The sequence below is a fragment of the Xenia sp. Carnegie-2017 genome, unplaced genomic scaffold (genome assembly GCF_021976095.1).
Source record: "Xenia sp. Carnegie-2017 unplaced genomic scaffold, XeniaSp_v1 HiC_scaffold_25, whole genome shotgun sequence".
NCBI lineage: Eukaryota > Metazoa > Cnidaria > Anthozoa > Malacalcyonacea > Xeniidae > Xenia > Xenia sp. Carnegie-2017.
The window spans coordinates 6419390-6435431 of NW_025813488.1; the positions used below are offsets into that span (position 1 = coordinate 6419390).

General features: G+C 33.2%; 1 protein-coding gene and 1 long non-coding RNA gene across 5 annotated transcripts in view; one reads left to right on the top strand and one right to left on the bottom strand.

Annotated features, from left to right (window-relative positions):
- The window catches only part of LOC124453075 (cannabinoid receptor 1-like), a 109691-nt gene that overhangs the window by 22478 nt on the left and 71171 nt on the right, over nt 1–16042 (bottom strand). Inside the window, exons 4-5 of one of the 4 annotated variants that reach the window (XR_006950967.1) lie at nt 5218–5222; nt 3863–3873 (exon numbers count right to left, since the gene is read on the bottom strand). Coding sequence is in view for 3 of the 4 variants with exons in the window: in XM_047003827.1 (XP_046859783.1) it covers nt 5130–5729 (600 nt within the window). In the remaining variant the exon portion in view is untranslated. Of the gene's footprint in view, nt 1–3862; nt 3874–4886; nt 5730–16042 lie in introns of those variants that run through there. The other 3 variants (XM_047003826.1, XM_047003827.1, XM_047003825.1) reach the window with 3 other exon arrangements.
- Nucleotides 4723–5994, top strand: LOC124453533. Its single transcript, XR_006951124.1, has 2 exons — nt 4723–4779; nt 5690–5994. It is a non-coding gene; the product is annotated as an uncharacterized LOC124453533 (long non-coding RNA).

Below are 16042 nucleotides of genomic sequence, written 5' to 3' on the forward strand. Positions count from 1 at the left end.
TTGATTTGGAAGATGAAATAGAATTCAATGCACATGAGCGACAAATGATTGATAAAATTAACAACCTCACAATTTTTCAGAACGAGTTATAGGCAGTATATATAGTTTGAAACATTAATTTTTAGTGTTAACTGACGCAAACCTTGCTGATGTTAGGTTTTGTGATGTAGCCATGTTGTTCTTTATTATAATTTGACTTACACCAACAAATGTTACAGATAACTATACGATCACATCTAATGTTCAACGTCTTCTATTTTACAATGATTTAACTACTTCTATTTATACAAAATTTACGTAAGATTATTTTGGGCTCTGATAACAAATATGGTTCATTGACGTCAACGGAAAACTACTAGGAACTATAAAAAATATTGTCTTGATAACATTATAAGTATCTCTTAACATTAGTCATCTAATTACTTACACTTGAATTAATGTTTACTAATCACGGGAAGAATATGAGAGCATATCTTAACAGCTGAAACCTATATAACATTTTTAACTACAATATGACCCCAGTAAAATCAAATGCATTTACCAGCAAGCAAAGCATTCAAATTACTAAAGCAAAAATTTCATCCAAATCAGAATGTTGTGATGCATGAGGAAAAGTTTCATCAGTTAAGAGGTAAAATGCTAATGTCAATTTACACCATAAAACGTTGGAACAAAAATTTGATATCCCATAGAACTAAAAAACATTCATCACATTCACGTTTCTAATTATTTGACACAAAATACAAGTCCTTGCCGATACATTTTGCAACGATCAACAAACCAAGTACGCACCTGATCACTCTTCAACATGATCAACAAACAATTTTTGGAAAACAGCTTAGCTAGTATCTTGAAAATATAATTGGATATGCATTGTGTAGCATAGTATCAAACCGCCACTCGCATCGAGGTGAGTTGAGAAAAAATCGAAACATCGCTTGCTTTTTTGCTCGTAGCTAATAGTAATATTGACTAGGACATCATTTTGTAGTGTACAAAATGAGATTTTTTCTCAACAACGATTTTCTTTGACATAACATGTTATATAATAAAATAAAATATTTATAAACACAGGTATAAATAAATCAACTGAGAATACATTTTATTCGGCATTAATTGCAAGAGGAAATTTCCGTCTGTGCAAATGTATTGACAACGTTTGCCGTAACTGGAGTAGAATTAAGGATTTGTGAAAATTATAAGCAATGTATAGAGAATTGCATGCACATACATAATGGTAAAACTTTTGTCTCTGTTTACAAATCTTTTTAACTAAAATTATTTTATGTTTTGTGTAATCACTCTCTTACCTGATGTTCTTCTTTCAAGAGTCTTGGCGCACAATGACAAAAACACTTTTCTTTTGACATATTAAAAACACATTTTGAATAATTATGCAAAGTAACAATAATCTTTTAAAGTGTATGTTTTCACCCCAACAGAGTTTCACAACTTTCTTTTGACTTATGAAATGTATTATACCACGAAATTTATTTTTCTGATAAGCCAAATTATCATGTAAATGATGCAAAACACGAGAGATTAATAAGAAAGACGTTGAAAAATATCAGTAATCAATGTATAAGATATAGTTGTATAAAAATGTCATCAACACTGAAACTAATACAAACAGCCACACCTTTGTACACAAGACGAATATTGCTATTTCTTTAATATTCAATTCTTCAAAATGATTTTAATTAATCTACCATCGTTAGACATAGTGAGTAATGTTAAGTAATTACAATCAGTGTTTCTGACTCTCGTACCTCTGATTCAAAGGCTATTCTTGAATGGTTTCCAATGATTTTGCATACACACCACCGTCATATACGATAACTTATTCCTAATTTAAAGTTTGAGTCCTTAACAGACAACTCACACGATCGCTAACTACCCTCTAATCCATTCATCCCGAGCTAAATATTGAGGGTTTTCACAATTCTTCACCCTAGTCCTTTTAGCAATTCTTTTGCATCATATGCCGTCATTTTGATCAATGGCAGCTTTTATTGAATAATTCTTCATGAATGACTCTTCTGAAAGACTCTTCAAAAATAAGTTTAATGATTTTGTTCTTCGTGTGTATATCAGATAAGTCTTTTTTCCCATTTTCCATTACTACTTTCTCTCAAACAAGATGATTAGAGATTTTGCAGGGGAGATAATTCAAACATTATGCATATTTGTCATGGAGACAGTCAAATGTCGATTATAGCAAGATGACATATCATGTAATATTTAATTTATCATACAAAGCGTATTTTGATTTGGAGGTTTTATGAGAAGTACCTTTCACTGGCTTTGCAGGCACAAAGTCTGATCGTATGATGTCTAATCAGATTATTGTGTGGTAAGTTGTTATTAACTTGCCTTTACGCAGGTGCTTAGATACTTTGATTGCATCTGTGCCCACGAACTGGTGTCCAGTGTATTATCAAAGTTATAGTTGAGAATTGTGAATGGTTGAGATGAGATTGTTTGTGTTATTTATGAATTTTAAGACCAATTTGTGGAGAGCACGGTGTGAAATGATCTTTTCCATGACAGCATTCACAAGACGATTATAAAATTAGTTGGGTATTTTTTAAGGAGTAAGTACGGATTTGTTAGCGTATTTTGTTTTGTAATTATGTGATGAATTTTGCCGATGCTCTTAAGTCTTAACTCTCGAGCCTCGTGTTCATAAAACATTATTTATGTCGCTTCTTAATGTCAAAATATTTTCGAAAATTTTTGTTTCTTTAAAACGAAATTATCCGCAAGAAATCCAGTCACATTTGCACAAGAGAAAAGATATTTTATTCTTGAATTTAAAATTCAAATATGGCGGTAAAAATATTGCTCCAGGTGTTTTGAGTTCAACGGATATTATAATTTAACCTTGTATATATGTTTAAGTATGTATAAAAACTTTATTTCAAGAGGGTAACAGACAACAGTCAAATAGACTGATAAACTACTGGCTCTCTTATACTTTATATACAAATGTATATCAAAATTCTAAAATTATACTATAGTATATAATTAAAAAATGATAATGCACTCAACTTTAAAACATCTATATACTTCTTGTTTAGTTAGCATGAATTTGACGTCAAGTACGTTAATTTTTGGCAGTCTGTGTGACGTGTATTTATTTGATCATGGATCATTTTGTTTATTAAGACGCGTGCCAAAACACCTTTGTTTTTCTATATATGCACTCGTACTTAAGCGTATTGTAATCTGGGCTAGAATTTGTGATAAGCAAAACGTGTCGTTAGAGTGATATAGTAGCTATTATTGATACACTGAGTTCAGTTCCTTACAAAGTTTCTTGATTGTTTGAGTAAGTTTTCTTGAACCCCATTGTCATAGACGAATAGCGAAAATGCAAAACATGAAAACCACTTAAACACGGGCAAACCACATTAACATGGGCAAACCACTGGTTTTAAGGACGTTGCTCTGATGCTGCTTGTATTTTCTGAAAATGTATTTTGGTTTTGCTCAAATAATAATGGTGTATAGCATGATATACAGAGCAAAAAGCTCTCTAAAGGGAGACTTTATTATGTATAAATCTATAACCGTGTGTGTGTGTTCTGATGTGCATTTTGGCTGAAGTACCTGTGAGTCTGTCGCTATTGTTTTGAACAGCTACGTCTTTAAAAAATTTCATATCTTTCACTTTGAATGTCATTAGCTAACGATGGGATCAAAGTTTCAGATTGAAGCTCTCTTTTCTTCTTTGTCTGTCAATATTTTTGGCTCAGATTAAATTCAACGATTTCTTCTTGTGAAGTGAAAATAGTTCTCGATCTTTTCCCGCTAAAGTGGTTGGATTTGTGCACGTGTTGATTGTACTAATCTTCTTAGCGCAGTGGCATCCTCCTGTTATACAAACATATTTCTTATTGTGATTAAAGGAAATGTCTTCCGCCTTCACCGAAATGATCAGAGTTGATGGTTTGTGTGTGTCTGTGTGTCAGTGTATGTGGGGGGTTGGAGGAGGCCCGATTGTTAAGTGTATCCATTAATTGTTCGATATATTAGTATTTTGCAGGGAAATTGACTTCCATCTTGTGTATCTAAGACTGGGGGTGGTGTTGCATATTTCTCTTCAACCCTGTCCTAAATCCATCCTTGCGTTTTGACGTATCATTAAATTCTTGATAAATGACTAATGATGTTTCACCCTGGCAGTTCTATTTCATAATGTGGTCAGTCGTCTAGTTTTTTTAATATTGCAGTGAACTGATTCACTCACCAAAATAAATTTTATTCGTGTACAGAACGTCTTGTTGTTATTAAAAAGTTATGGCTTTACCTGGGCCCAGGGTGGTCTCATGTTATTGAGAATTCTTAGCAAAGTCTTTGTTGTAGGTATCTTGATTTGTCATATTTCAAAACATAAATTCGTTCAATATTAAGAATAACGTACTAATAAATGCTATAGCAAAATTTCCTGTTTCAGCACACAATGTCAGTTTGTGCTTTGGGTCATCACAAGAATTTTTTGATGTAAGCAAACTTTTCATCATAACGCAAGTAGAATAAAAACTATGCAACTTTCATTTTCATGGTACATCGTTATTGTTTCTTTTGGCTCATATGCCTGTGATGAAAGGATTCCATATTTAAGCTGTCCGTGCACTTACGACTGTACGTTAGCTGCGTACACATTTTCTTTATATTGAACAGATCAACTTACTCTTTGATCGATGGTACGAAGTTCTGTTTATACCGAAGTATTTGTTTTCCAATATAACCTCCAAGTAGCAGCCGATATATGAAGTAAGTTTGTTGTCATTTTTTCAACAAGCTATAGAAAATTTAACAAACATCCAAGACTCATTTTTTCTTTCAAATTTTTTATCGAAGCATTAAGTAAATCTGTAACGTCACTAAGTTCAAGGTTTATTTGATTAATGATATGTACCGTTAAAAAAATATTACACTCCTGATCTTTCTCATAAAGAAAAATCAAAAAGTTGGCTGTAAATTTTAGTCAGTTAAAATCTCGCTACAAATCATGATAGTTTCTTTGTCTTTCATCTTCTCTTTAAAACTATGCTAATATTACCTATACTATACCAAGTAAAAAATTTATATATTAATCATAAAGTTATGAACGATGAATGTAGTTACATCGCAAATGTTTCATTGGTGGACGGGAAGGAAAAGTCCGTTGACTGGGATGTTGGAGTAAAAGCAGTATTCTTCTTTCTAAACAACGCCTTCATACTGTTTCGATAATCTGGAAGCCTCAGTGCATACACAATTGGATTGACAGAAAAATTCACCATGGCCACTGGCTTATAGTAATATGAAAAACGTCCAGCCAATTCACCTAGTTTCCCTAGCCTTTGAATAAACTCCACTTGTTTGGCGACAAAAAAAGGAAATGCAGTTACCAGTAATAAGACATTCAGCACGATGATTGTCTTTACAATTTCAAGGTGTTTAGTGTGCTGCTGTTCAGCATTTACTTTAGTGTCTTGTCGACTTTGCAATACAACCTTAAGTATGAAACACTTCAATATGATCTGAAGTAAAACAGCGATTTCCAAGACAGCATATACTGTGATATAGATATACATAAGCTGGTCAAATTTTTTTATGTAAAGTGATGTGACTTCACCAAATGCCATGCAAATGGCAATCAACCAAACAGTCGCACATAATTTGTATATTTTTCTGGTAGACAACATCTGTCGGCTACGTATGGGATACTTTGCAATTATGTAAGTTTGCCATGTGAGTGATGTCAAGTGAAAAAATGAGCCCGCAGCCCCAAACATCCAAAAGAAAAGGACAGAATAAGTGGTAGCTTTTGATGATTTTACCTCGAACAATTTACCCAATCCAACAATCATGAATTGAGACAAAGATGCTGTGAAATCAGCTATAGATAAGCTTAAGATGGTAATCCACGGTCCTCGTCTTAGTTTGTTTAAAGGATCCTTCACAATAACAACAATAAGAAGACCATTTGTTAGAACACCAACTGTGGAGATCACCATTGTTGTTATTAGTGTTTCTTGAGGAATTGAGAAACTTTTCTTCGGTTTGTTCTTCAATAAAACATATGAAAATTTTAAATGCATTGTAAACTGTCGTATTTCTCAATGGTGGAGAAGAAAATTGCAACAATTTTAGAAATGCATTAATTCAATGCTTTATCTCTTGTCAGTCTATTTCATTTCTTTTAGACGTAGTTTTCCACTGCAAGTGTGCAAGTTTTGCACTCATCAGGTGTTACGAATTACAGAATACGGAAGCATTTCAGAAGCGGATACACCTCAAGGCTTTATGGATGAGTTATAAAAATTTCAAATACGAACTCGCAGAACTGCCATTTTCTGCAGTCTTTGCTGCATATTACGTGCTGGCAAAAAGGGGAATGTGGAGATTTCTACAGAAGTTGGACAGCAACAAAGAATTCGGAAATGTAATTGTGAAACGGAAATCATTTCTGCTGCGCTTGACACGAGGATTTGATATGATTTTTATTGTAAGTCTCTTTTTGTGTGACATGTATTAAAATATTGTGAACACTTTAGATTATTTGATTTCGAGATGGAGCATATGATAACAAATAACTTACAGAAATTATGGAGAGGTACAATTATTGTAGTTGATGCTGGTCTTATAAATATTGGAAATGTTGCAAATAATTCTAAAATCACTACACATTATACTGTGAAGAAGTTTGTATCTAAAATAAAAGCGCTAAAGTTCCGCGTGTTTTTGATAGAAAAATCTTTCCTTTTAAACGTATTCAGTTTCAGGCTTGGCTTAAACAACTTCTGATAATGCCATAAAAATCGCATAAAGGAAATAATAAATACAAGAATTATAAGATTATTCAATAAGATGACTTTACCCAATGGCTTCAGTTAGACTATTGTGGCTTTTTGACTTTTTTTAATATGAGATTTTTTTGCACCTACCTCATTTCTTTGAATGCATTTCTTTCCAGTCAACAAAACATTTCATTGACTTTAAATTAATTCATCAGACCAAATAAAATGATTTTTGCAATTACATACAATAGAGTTTTTGTTTATAAACTTACATCACTTTGATTACGAGAACCAGTCTCATTCCTTGTGCAATTTGTCTGGTTTGTTTGAGTCGAGTTGCACATTTTTCCCAAATCACCAGCATTGGCCATTGGATGCACTTTCATCAAACTTGTAAGAATAAGGAATCCATAGACAAAGGAAGGATAGACGTTTTGGAAATGCCTTTTAATTATCATAGTGAGACCCTAGATAATATGGTGCGTTGCTTTTCTTTCACTTTGAATTTGATATTGACAGAGTATGTTCTCCCTAAAATCAAGTAAGCGTTGTGTGTATGAATGTTTTTATGCAGTGCGGTAATTGAAATTAAATGAAGATATGATCTTCGCACTTTGCTGGACAATTTAAGCAATCGTCTCAGGACCTGAAAAAATCAGGTGACACAAGTAAGCGTTGTGTGTGTTGGAGTTGTATTTCATCGTCGTGCACGTACATATTGTTTACAGATTTAATTGGCGTGGGTTTCCTGAAATCTTGAATCATATTTACGGCATGTTTATAGAGGATCGTTAATATGATTATCGTTTTTGCGAAAAACTGCAAACGTTTTGTCATTTGTCTGTTTACAGTACGCAATCAACATCTTTGTACGAGCACTTTTTAAATACAGAAACCTCGTTATTTTATAAGTTCCCACGTAATTTTGCTTTCACTCGTGGATTTTCTTTCACTCTATTCTCTAAATCATTGTGTATAGATATTGAAATATTCGGAACTTGTTTTTAATTCAATATTCGACAAGTGTCGTGTTAGTATTTGAAGGAAAGCATGAATAAACAAGAAACAAAAACATATTAGTAAACAAGATTATCATACACTGTTTTGATAATGGAAATATCTCAGGTAACTTAAGTTGTGTAACGCAAAACGAGTGGTTTTGCGAATTTCAACATTCTTTTTAACGCAAAAAGAATGTTGAAATTCGTGATCAAATGCATATGGTAATCACAAATTTTAATAACCGCAGACTGCCCCATCCTTGTCTTTAGCGAGTAGTTGTCAAATATTCAATGAGAACATCATACCTTGTTCATTGTTTAATCGGATAGTGAAAACTTTTGCCTTATGTATGGTATTCTTTGTATTTCATTGACATCCATCTAACGTTTATATTATACATGATGAAAATTCTAATCTGCTTGTAAAATTTTTATTAAGTAAACATTAATAGAACCATATAGAACTATTTGTAATTTAATATTTTTGATAAAAGTAGGTACAGATTGGATTGGGTCGCTCAAATCCACTAACAACTGACGAAGAGCGGACGCAACAGCTGAAATTTGTTGACAGATCAACATCCCGCAGACAGCCGTAAATTCCATTATTAAGGTGTGATTGTCAAATGCATTACTAATGCTGTTGTTGAAGATGGAGATGGCTCAGTGTTGAGTCATGCTCATAAACCACAAAAACATGTTAACGAAATAGTATATGCGTAGTTTAGTTTATCAATGTATCCGTTCTCACACAGCTATGAGCCAAGGAACAGTTATTGACGTTAGTTAAATTTCCTTATCTACCATATATAGCTTAAATAGAGGAACTACTCCGACCAATAATAATATTTGTTGTTTGTAATAAAGAGTATAAATACTGCTCTGTAAAATAATAAAAATCAGTTCGATCATTAAGTTCACTCGTGGTTGTTACTGAAGGTATAGCGTATACTAAGAAAGAGATATGGCGAGTAACTCGAACTCAACACTCAGTATGTCGAGTTTTGCATCATGACGAAGACACGTTAAATGTAGAAAAGGTCCCTTTAACTGGGAGTTTCATTCGAGAATCATTTGCACAGCTGTAATAAGATGTTTTACCGCGCATGAGATCAATCATCCTACGCAGTGACCCAAACACATTCACACATTAACTTTAATGAAAATGAAAGACAGATTTTAAAGAAATCTGACAATGCCAAAAAAATGATGAAAACAACGTCGAAGTCTCCTTAGGACGAAACAAAACCAGAGCCAAATATTTAGAGAATGTTTCTGTGCATTACAAAATGACTTCATCATCAAAATGAGCACCACTTTCACATGCCATGAAAAATTATTCAATTTTATCAGTTTGCCTGTGCAGCTACTTTTTCACGTGTCGAATATGTTTATTTGAGCAGGCGATTTGAAATCAACACTAGAAGCGTCAAATGTAATTCATGCAAGACCTTGAACGTTTCTAAATCAAAATAATTGATTTGGAATATGAAATAGAATTCAATGCACATGATTCACTTACCAAGGATGTTTATGTATGACTCAGTTTGTACATCAACAAGCATACACTTAACGAAGCTTTCACTTTAAAAAATTTGTGCATAAGACAAAATATGATAAACTCGATCAATGCAGACAAAAATCCACTTACTTAAAGTACGCAAGACTAATGTTGATTATGTTAATTATTCTGAAAGGGCACATTAAAGTCATAGATTCACCATGCGGGACGTAAATCATGTGCGAACAATAATTGATAAAACGAACAACCTCACAACTTTTCCGTAGGAAGTTAACGAATGTCACTATAGGCAGTATTCCTTAATAAAACGTTTGAAACATTAATTTTTTAGTGTTAACTGACGCAAACCTTGCTGAAACCTATATAACATTTTTAACTACATTATGACCCCATAAAATCAAATTCATTTACCAGCAAGCAAAGCATTCAAATTACTAATGCAAAAATACGTTCATGTAGTTTCATCCGAATCAGAATCGTGTGATGCATGAGGAAAAGTTTCATCAGTTAAAAGGTAAAATGCTAATGCAATTTAGACCATACATCGTGGGAACAAAAATTCGATACCCATACAACTAAAAAACATATTCATCGCATTCACGTTTCTAATTATTAATCATTATGTAGCATAGTATCAAACCGCCACTCACATCGAGGTGAGTTGAGAAAAAAAATCGGAATATCGCTTGCTTTTTTTTTCGTAGCTAATAGTAACATTGACTAGGACATCATTTTGTAGTGTACAAAATGAGATTTTTTCTCAACAACGATTTTCTTTGACACAACATGTTATATAATAGAATAAAATATTTATAATCACAGGTGTGAATAAATCAACTGAGAATACATTTTATTCGGCATTAATTGCAAGAGGAAATTTCCGTCTGTGCGAATGTATTGACAATGTTTGCCGTAACTTGAGTAGAATTAAGGATTTGTGAAAATTATAAGCAATGTATAGAGAATTGCATGCACATACGTAATGGTAAAACTTATGTCTCTGTTTACAAACTTTTTTAACTAAAATTAGTTTATGTTTTGTGTAATCACTTTCTTACCTGATGTTCTTCTTTCAAGAGTCTTGGCGCACAATGACAAAAACACTTTTCTTTTGACGTATTTAAAACACATTTTGAATAATTATGCAAAGTACTAATCATCTTTGAAAATATATGTTTTCACCCCAACAGAGTTTGACAGAGTTTGTTTTGACTTGTGAAATGTATTATGCCACGAAAGCTCTTTTTCTGATAAGTCTAATTATCATGTAAATGATGCAAAATACGAGAGATTAATAAGAAAGACGTTGAAAAAAAATATCAGTAATTACAATCAGTGTTTCTGACTCTCGTACCTCTGATTCTAAGGCTATTCTTGAATGGTTTCCAATGATTTTGCATACACACCACCTTCATATACCATAACTTACTCCTAATTTTAATTTTAAGTCCTTAAAGACCAACTCACAATTATAAATTGCAAAATTACAACATTTGTCAGAATTAATAATTTATAGGATACTTGATACTGTTTAATAATTAATGGTATACTTGATACTGTTTGTATTTTCACATTTTATCAATATCTGCTCTCACTGATGTACTGACAAGTCGAAGCTGACTGGTAAGGTGTTTATTTGTGAGCTGACTTCTGTGTTTGCTCTTAGTAAATTTCATTTTGGAGAAAAACTGCTCACAGGAATAAGTGCTCCCAAAGAGTGAGATCATTTTTTTTGGCATGTTTCTCCAAAATTGGATGCTTTCCACATAGATACTTTTTATAGAAAGTTATAACATCATTGCTGTCATATGCTCTTTTCAAATCCATGTCATACTGCAAATCAATCACCTCCATTTGATAGCAGTCTGGAATATCATCTGGTGTCACATCAAATGGTTGAGAAAAGAGCTTGAACTCCATTTCATGATTTTTGACGAGCGCTGCTGGTATTATCGCCTTGTGTAACATTACTTTTTAATGCACAAGGCATTCGTTAATTTTACATTTAAAACAATTGAAAATATGACAATTTTGTAAGTAAAAGTTACTGAGACCTCACCTGTAATTCTCAATAGTATATATAACTTGAAAAAGAAGATTTTTAAATAATTCAAGACAAAGAATCTTAAATGACCCACGCTACTCGAAAGATAACTAAACGTCCTTGAACTGGTGTGTTTTATTCGGCTATGCCACTATGTTAAGAACCGTATTTTTTGCGCAGCTTCGTAAATTTCATGGTAAAAAAAGATAATTGTCTTGGCATCACTGAGGGCCGTGGGTTGCACATGCCTGCTCTAATCCATGCATCCCGAGCTAAATATTGAGGGTTTTCACAATTCTTCACCCTAGTCCTTTTAGCAATTCTCTTGCATCATATGCCGTCATTTTGATCAATGGCAGCTTTTACTGAATAATTCTTCATGAATAACTCTTCTGAATGACTCTTCAAAAATAAGTTTAATGATTTTCTTCTTCTTGTGTATATTAGATAAGTCTTTTTTCCCATTTTCCATCACTGCTTTCACTCAAATAAGATGATTAGAAATTTTGCAGGGGAGACAATTCAAACATTGTGCATATTTGTCATGGAGACAGTCAAATGTCGATTATAGCAAGATGACATATCATGTAATATTTAATTTATCACACAAAGCGTATTTTGATTTGGAGTTTTTTATGAGAAGTACCTTTCACTGGCTTTGCAGGCACAAAGTCTGATCGTATGATGTCTCATCAGATTATTGTGTGGTAAGTTGTTATTAACTTGCCTTTACGCAGGTGCTTAGATACTTTGATTGCATCTGTGCCCACGAACTGGTGTCCAGTGTATTATCAAAGTTCATAGTTGAGAATTGAGAATGGTTGAGATGAGATTGTTTGTGTTATTTATGAATTTTAAGACCAATTTGTGGAGAGTACGGTGTGAAATGATTTTTTCCATGACAGCATTCACAAGACGATTATAAAATTAGTTGGGTTTTTTTTAAGGAGTAAGTACGGATTTGTTAGCGTATTTTGTTTTTGTAATTATGTGATGAATTTTGCCGATGCTCTTAAGTCTTAACTCTCGAGCCTCGTGTTCATAAAACATTATTTATGTCGCTTCTTAATGTCAAAAATTTTTTCGAAAATTTTTTGTTTCTTTAAAAACGAAATTATCCGCAAGAAATCCAGTAACATTTGCACAAGAGAAAAAGATATTTTATTCTTGAATTTAAAATTCAAATATGGCGGTAAAATATTGCTCCAGGTGTTTTGAGTTCAACGGATATTATAATTTAACCTTGTATATATGTTTAAGTATGTATAAAAACTTTATTTCAAGAGGGTAATAGCCAACAGTCAAATAGACTGATAAACTACTGGCTCTCTTATACTATATGTACAAATGTATATCAAAATTCTAAAATTATACTATAGTATATAATTAAAAAATGATCATGCACTCAACTTTAAAACATCTATATACTTTTTGTTTAGTTAGCATGAATTTGACGTCAAGTACGTTAATTTTTGGCAGTCTGTGTGACGTGTATTTATTTGATCATGGAGCATTTTGTTTATTAAGACGCGTGCCAAAGACGCCTTCGTTTTTCTATATGCATATACTCGTACTTAAGCGTATTGTAATCTGGGCTAGAATTTGTGATAAGCAAAAACGTGTCGTTAGAGTGATATAGTAGCTATTATTGATACACTGAGTTCAGTTCCTTACAAAGTTTCTTGATTGTTTGAGTAAGTTTTCTTGAACCCCATTGACATAGACGAATAGCGAAAATGCAAAACATGAAAACCACTTAAACATGGGCAAACCACTTAAACATGGGCAAACCACTTAAACATGGGCAAACCACTGGTTTTGAGGATGTTGCTCTAATGCTGCTTGTATTTTCTGAAAATGTATTTTGGTTTTGCTCAAATAATAATGGTGTATAACATGATATACAGAGCAAAAAGCTCTCTAAAGGGAGACTTTATTATGTATAAATCTATAACCGTGGGTGTGTGTGGGTGTTCTGATGTGCATTTTATCTGAAATACCTGTCAGTCTGTCGCTATTGTTTTGAACAACTACGTGTTTCAAAACTTTCATATCTTTCACTTTGAATGTCATTAGTTAACGATGGGATCAAAGTTTCAGATTGAAGCTCTCTTTTCTTTCTTGTCTGTCAATGTTTTTGGCTCAGATTAAAATCAATGATTTCTTCTGGTTAAGTGAAAATAGTTCTCGATCTTTTCCCCTAAAGTGGTTGGATTTGTGCACGTGTTGATTGTACTAATCTTCTTAGTGCAGTGACATCCTCCTGTTATACAAACATATTTCTTATTGTGATTAAAGGAAATGTCTTGCCGTCTTCCCCTAAATGATCAGAGATGATGGTTTGTGTGTGTCTGTGTGTTTGTGTATGTGGGGGGGAGGGGGGGAGTCCCGATTGTTAAGTGTGTCCATTAATTGTTTGATATATTAGTATTTTGCAGGGAAATTGACTTCCATCTTGTGTATCTAAGACTGTGGGAGGTGGTGCATACTTCTCTTCAACCCTGTCCTAAATCCATCCTTGCGTTTTGACGTATCATTAAATTCTTAATAAATGACTAATGATGTCTCAGCATGGCAATTCTATTTCATAATGTGGTCAGTCGTCTAGTTTTGATGTTTCTTATGTTACATTGCTATTCGTTATGGGCTTATGGCAATCGAAAATCACTTAAAATACATCATTTAACAACACCTAGTCAAGATAACAGTGTTAAAATAGCAACTTCTATCTTTCAATGCAACTTTGTGTTATCATTGTGATCACTAGTCTTTATCCCGAGTGGGCAATTGATAAGCTGATTGTTAAGCAAATTGATTTAAGTCAGTTTTCCATCCAAAATGAATTAAAATTTCACAACATAAAAAGATTGAATGTGGGGCTCAATTTGGACTGCGCGAATGACTTGGTTTATTAAATGTTATCAATTTAAAAAGTATAAAGTCTTATAATAAAAGAGTTAAGCTGTGAAAGACTGAAAGTTATCAACAAACTAAAAATGTCTAAACATGTTTAAGGCTGGTTTAACTTAAGTCAAACAGGGCGAAGTTGTTTAAGACTTTGTACTATCCTTTGACATTATAGTTTATTCTACGGGTAGGACTCTTGTAAATAAAAGTAGAACTTTGAAAATAGAAAATCCCGTTTTCGTTCTAAATCGCCCTATACTCCGGTGTAATGTTTTACACCCAAACTTTCATTTTAAGGATAATGAGAAATATTCCTTTTGCGCAACAGCGAATTATTGTATTCGAAGACCCATAAACCTTATAACTACTGCAAAGAAATTTTTATATCATATTCTATATTTTAAATGAAACCAAAGTTTAGTGGATTTAGAATATATAGCTCATAATGATAAAGTTGTTAGCTAGTTTGTTTTAAGTAAAAACAGGGGAAAATTGGAGTAAATGCATCAGTAAAATTTAATTATTCAACAGTTCCGATTTTAATATTAGCTACACTAAAAGCTATGTCAGAAATGAAAGATTTTAATTATCATTACAAAGTGCGTTTATTATTTCGCGCAAATTTTTTTGTTATTAAGTGATATGCAGAAATGACAGGTGTTCTTTGACAACTTTTCTGAAACTGTTTATGATGTCGAGTTTATGTTTGTGTCGTTTTGTAAAATTGTTTTGTTATTGGATATTGATAATATATTTTTACCAAAATACTTTTGTCTATAGAACTATACATTAGGATTGATGAGAATTGTGTAAAATTGTTTTTGTTATTGGATATTGATAATATATCGTTTTGTTGTACATTGATAGTATTTTTTTACCAAAATACTTTTGTCTATAGAACTATACATTAGGATTGATGAGAATTGTGTAAATATGTGACTTGTAAAAGAATAAGACATTTTTATTTCTTTTATTGTTTAAACCTTTTGAAGACGTTTAAAAGCTCAAAGCTTCGTTCTTAAAGTTTAAAGCACAGTTTCTAATGATACAGGGGTATGGAGAATTGTCATAAATTTGTATTAAGTCATTACAGCATTAGATAACTGGAGCTCAACTCTTGACATCATTGCTACTGTTGCTGGTACTTCTTTCGCATGAGAGGGTGGAGAGGTGACAGTACTTCTCTTGCGGGAGAAGGGTTGGTGGTGGTGCTTGTACTCTCTTACGGGAGAAGGGTTGGTGGTGGTGTTTGTATTTCTCTTGCGGGAGAGAGGTTGATGGTGGTGCTTGTACTTCTCCTCCGGGAGAGAGGTTGGTGGTGGTGCTTGTACTTCTCTTGCGGGAAAGAGGTTGATGGTGGTGCTTGTACTTCTCCTGCATTAGAGAGGTTGGTGGTGGTGCTTGTATTACTTCTGCGTTAGAGAGGTTGATGGTGGTGCTTGTATTTCCCTTGCTGGAAAGGGGGTTGTATTGGTGGTACCAATACTTCTCTTACGTGAGAGGAGGGTGGTGGTGCTGCTGGTATTTCCCTTGCAGTAAAGGGGATAATGGTGGTGCATGTACTTCTCTCGCAAGAAAGGTGGTGGTGGTGGTACCAGTACTTCTCTTGTGGGAGAGGTGGTTGTGATGCATGTACTTCTCTCGCAAGAAAGGTGGTGGTGGTGGTACCGGTACTTCTCTTGCGAGAGATGGTGGGAAGGTAGTTGAACCTCTTAACTCTCTGTATCGTGTGTTTCTTATGTTTTTCTACTATAAATTTAGTATTTTTCAATACAAC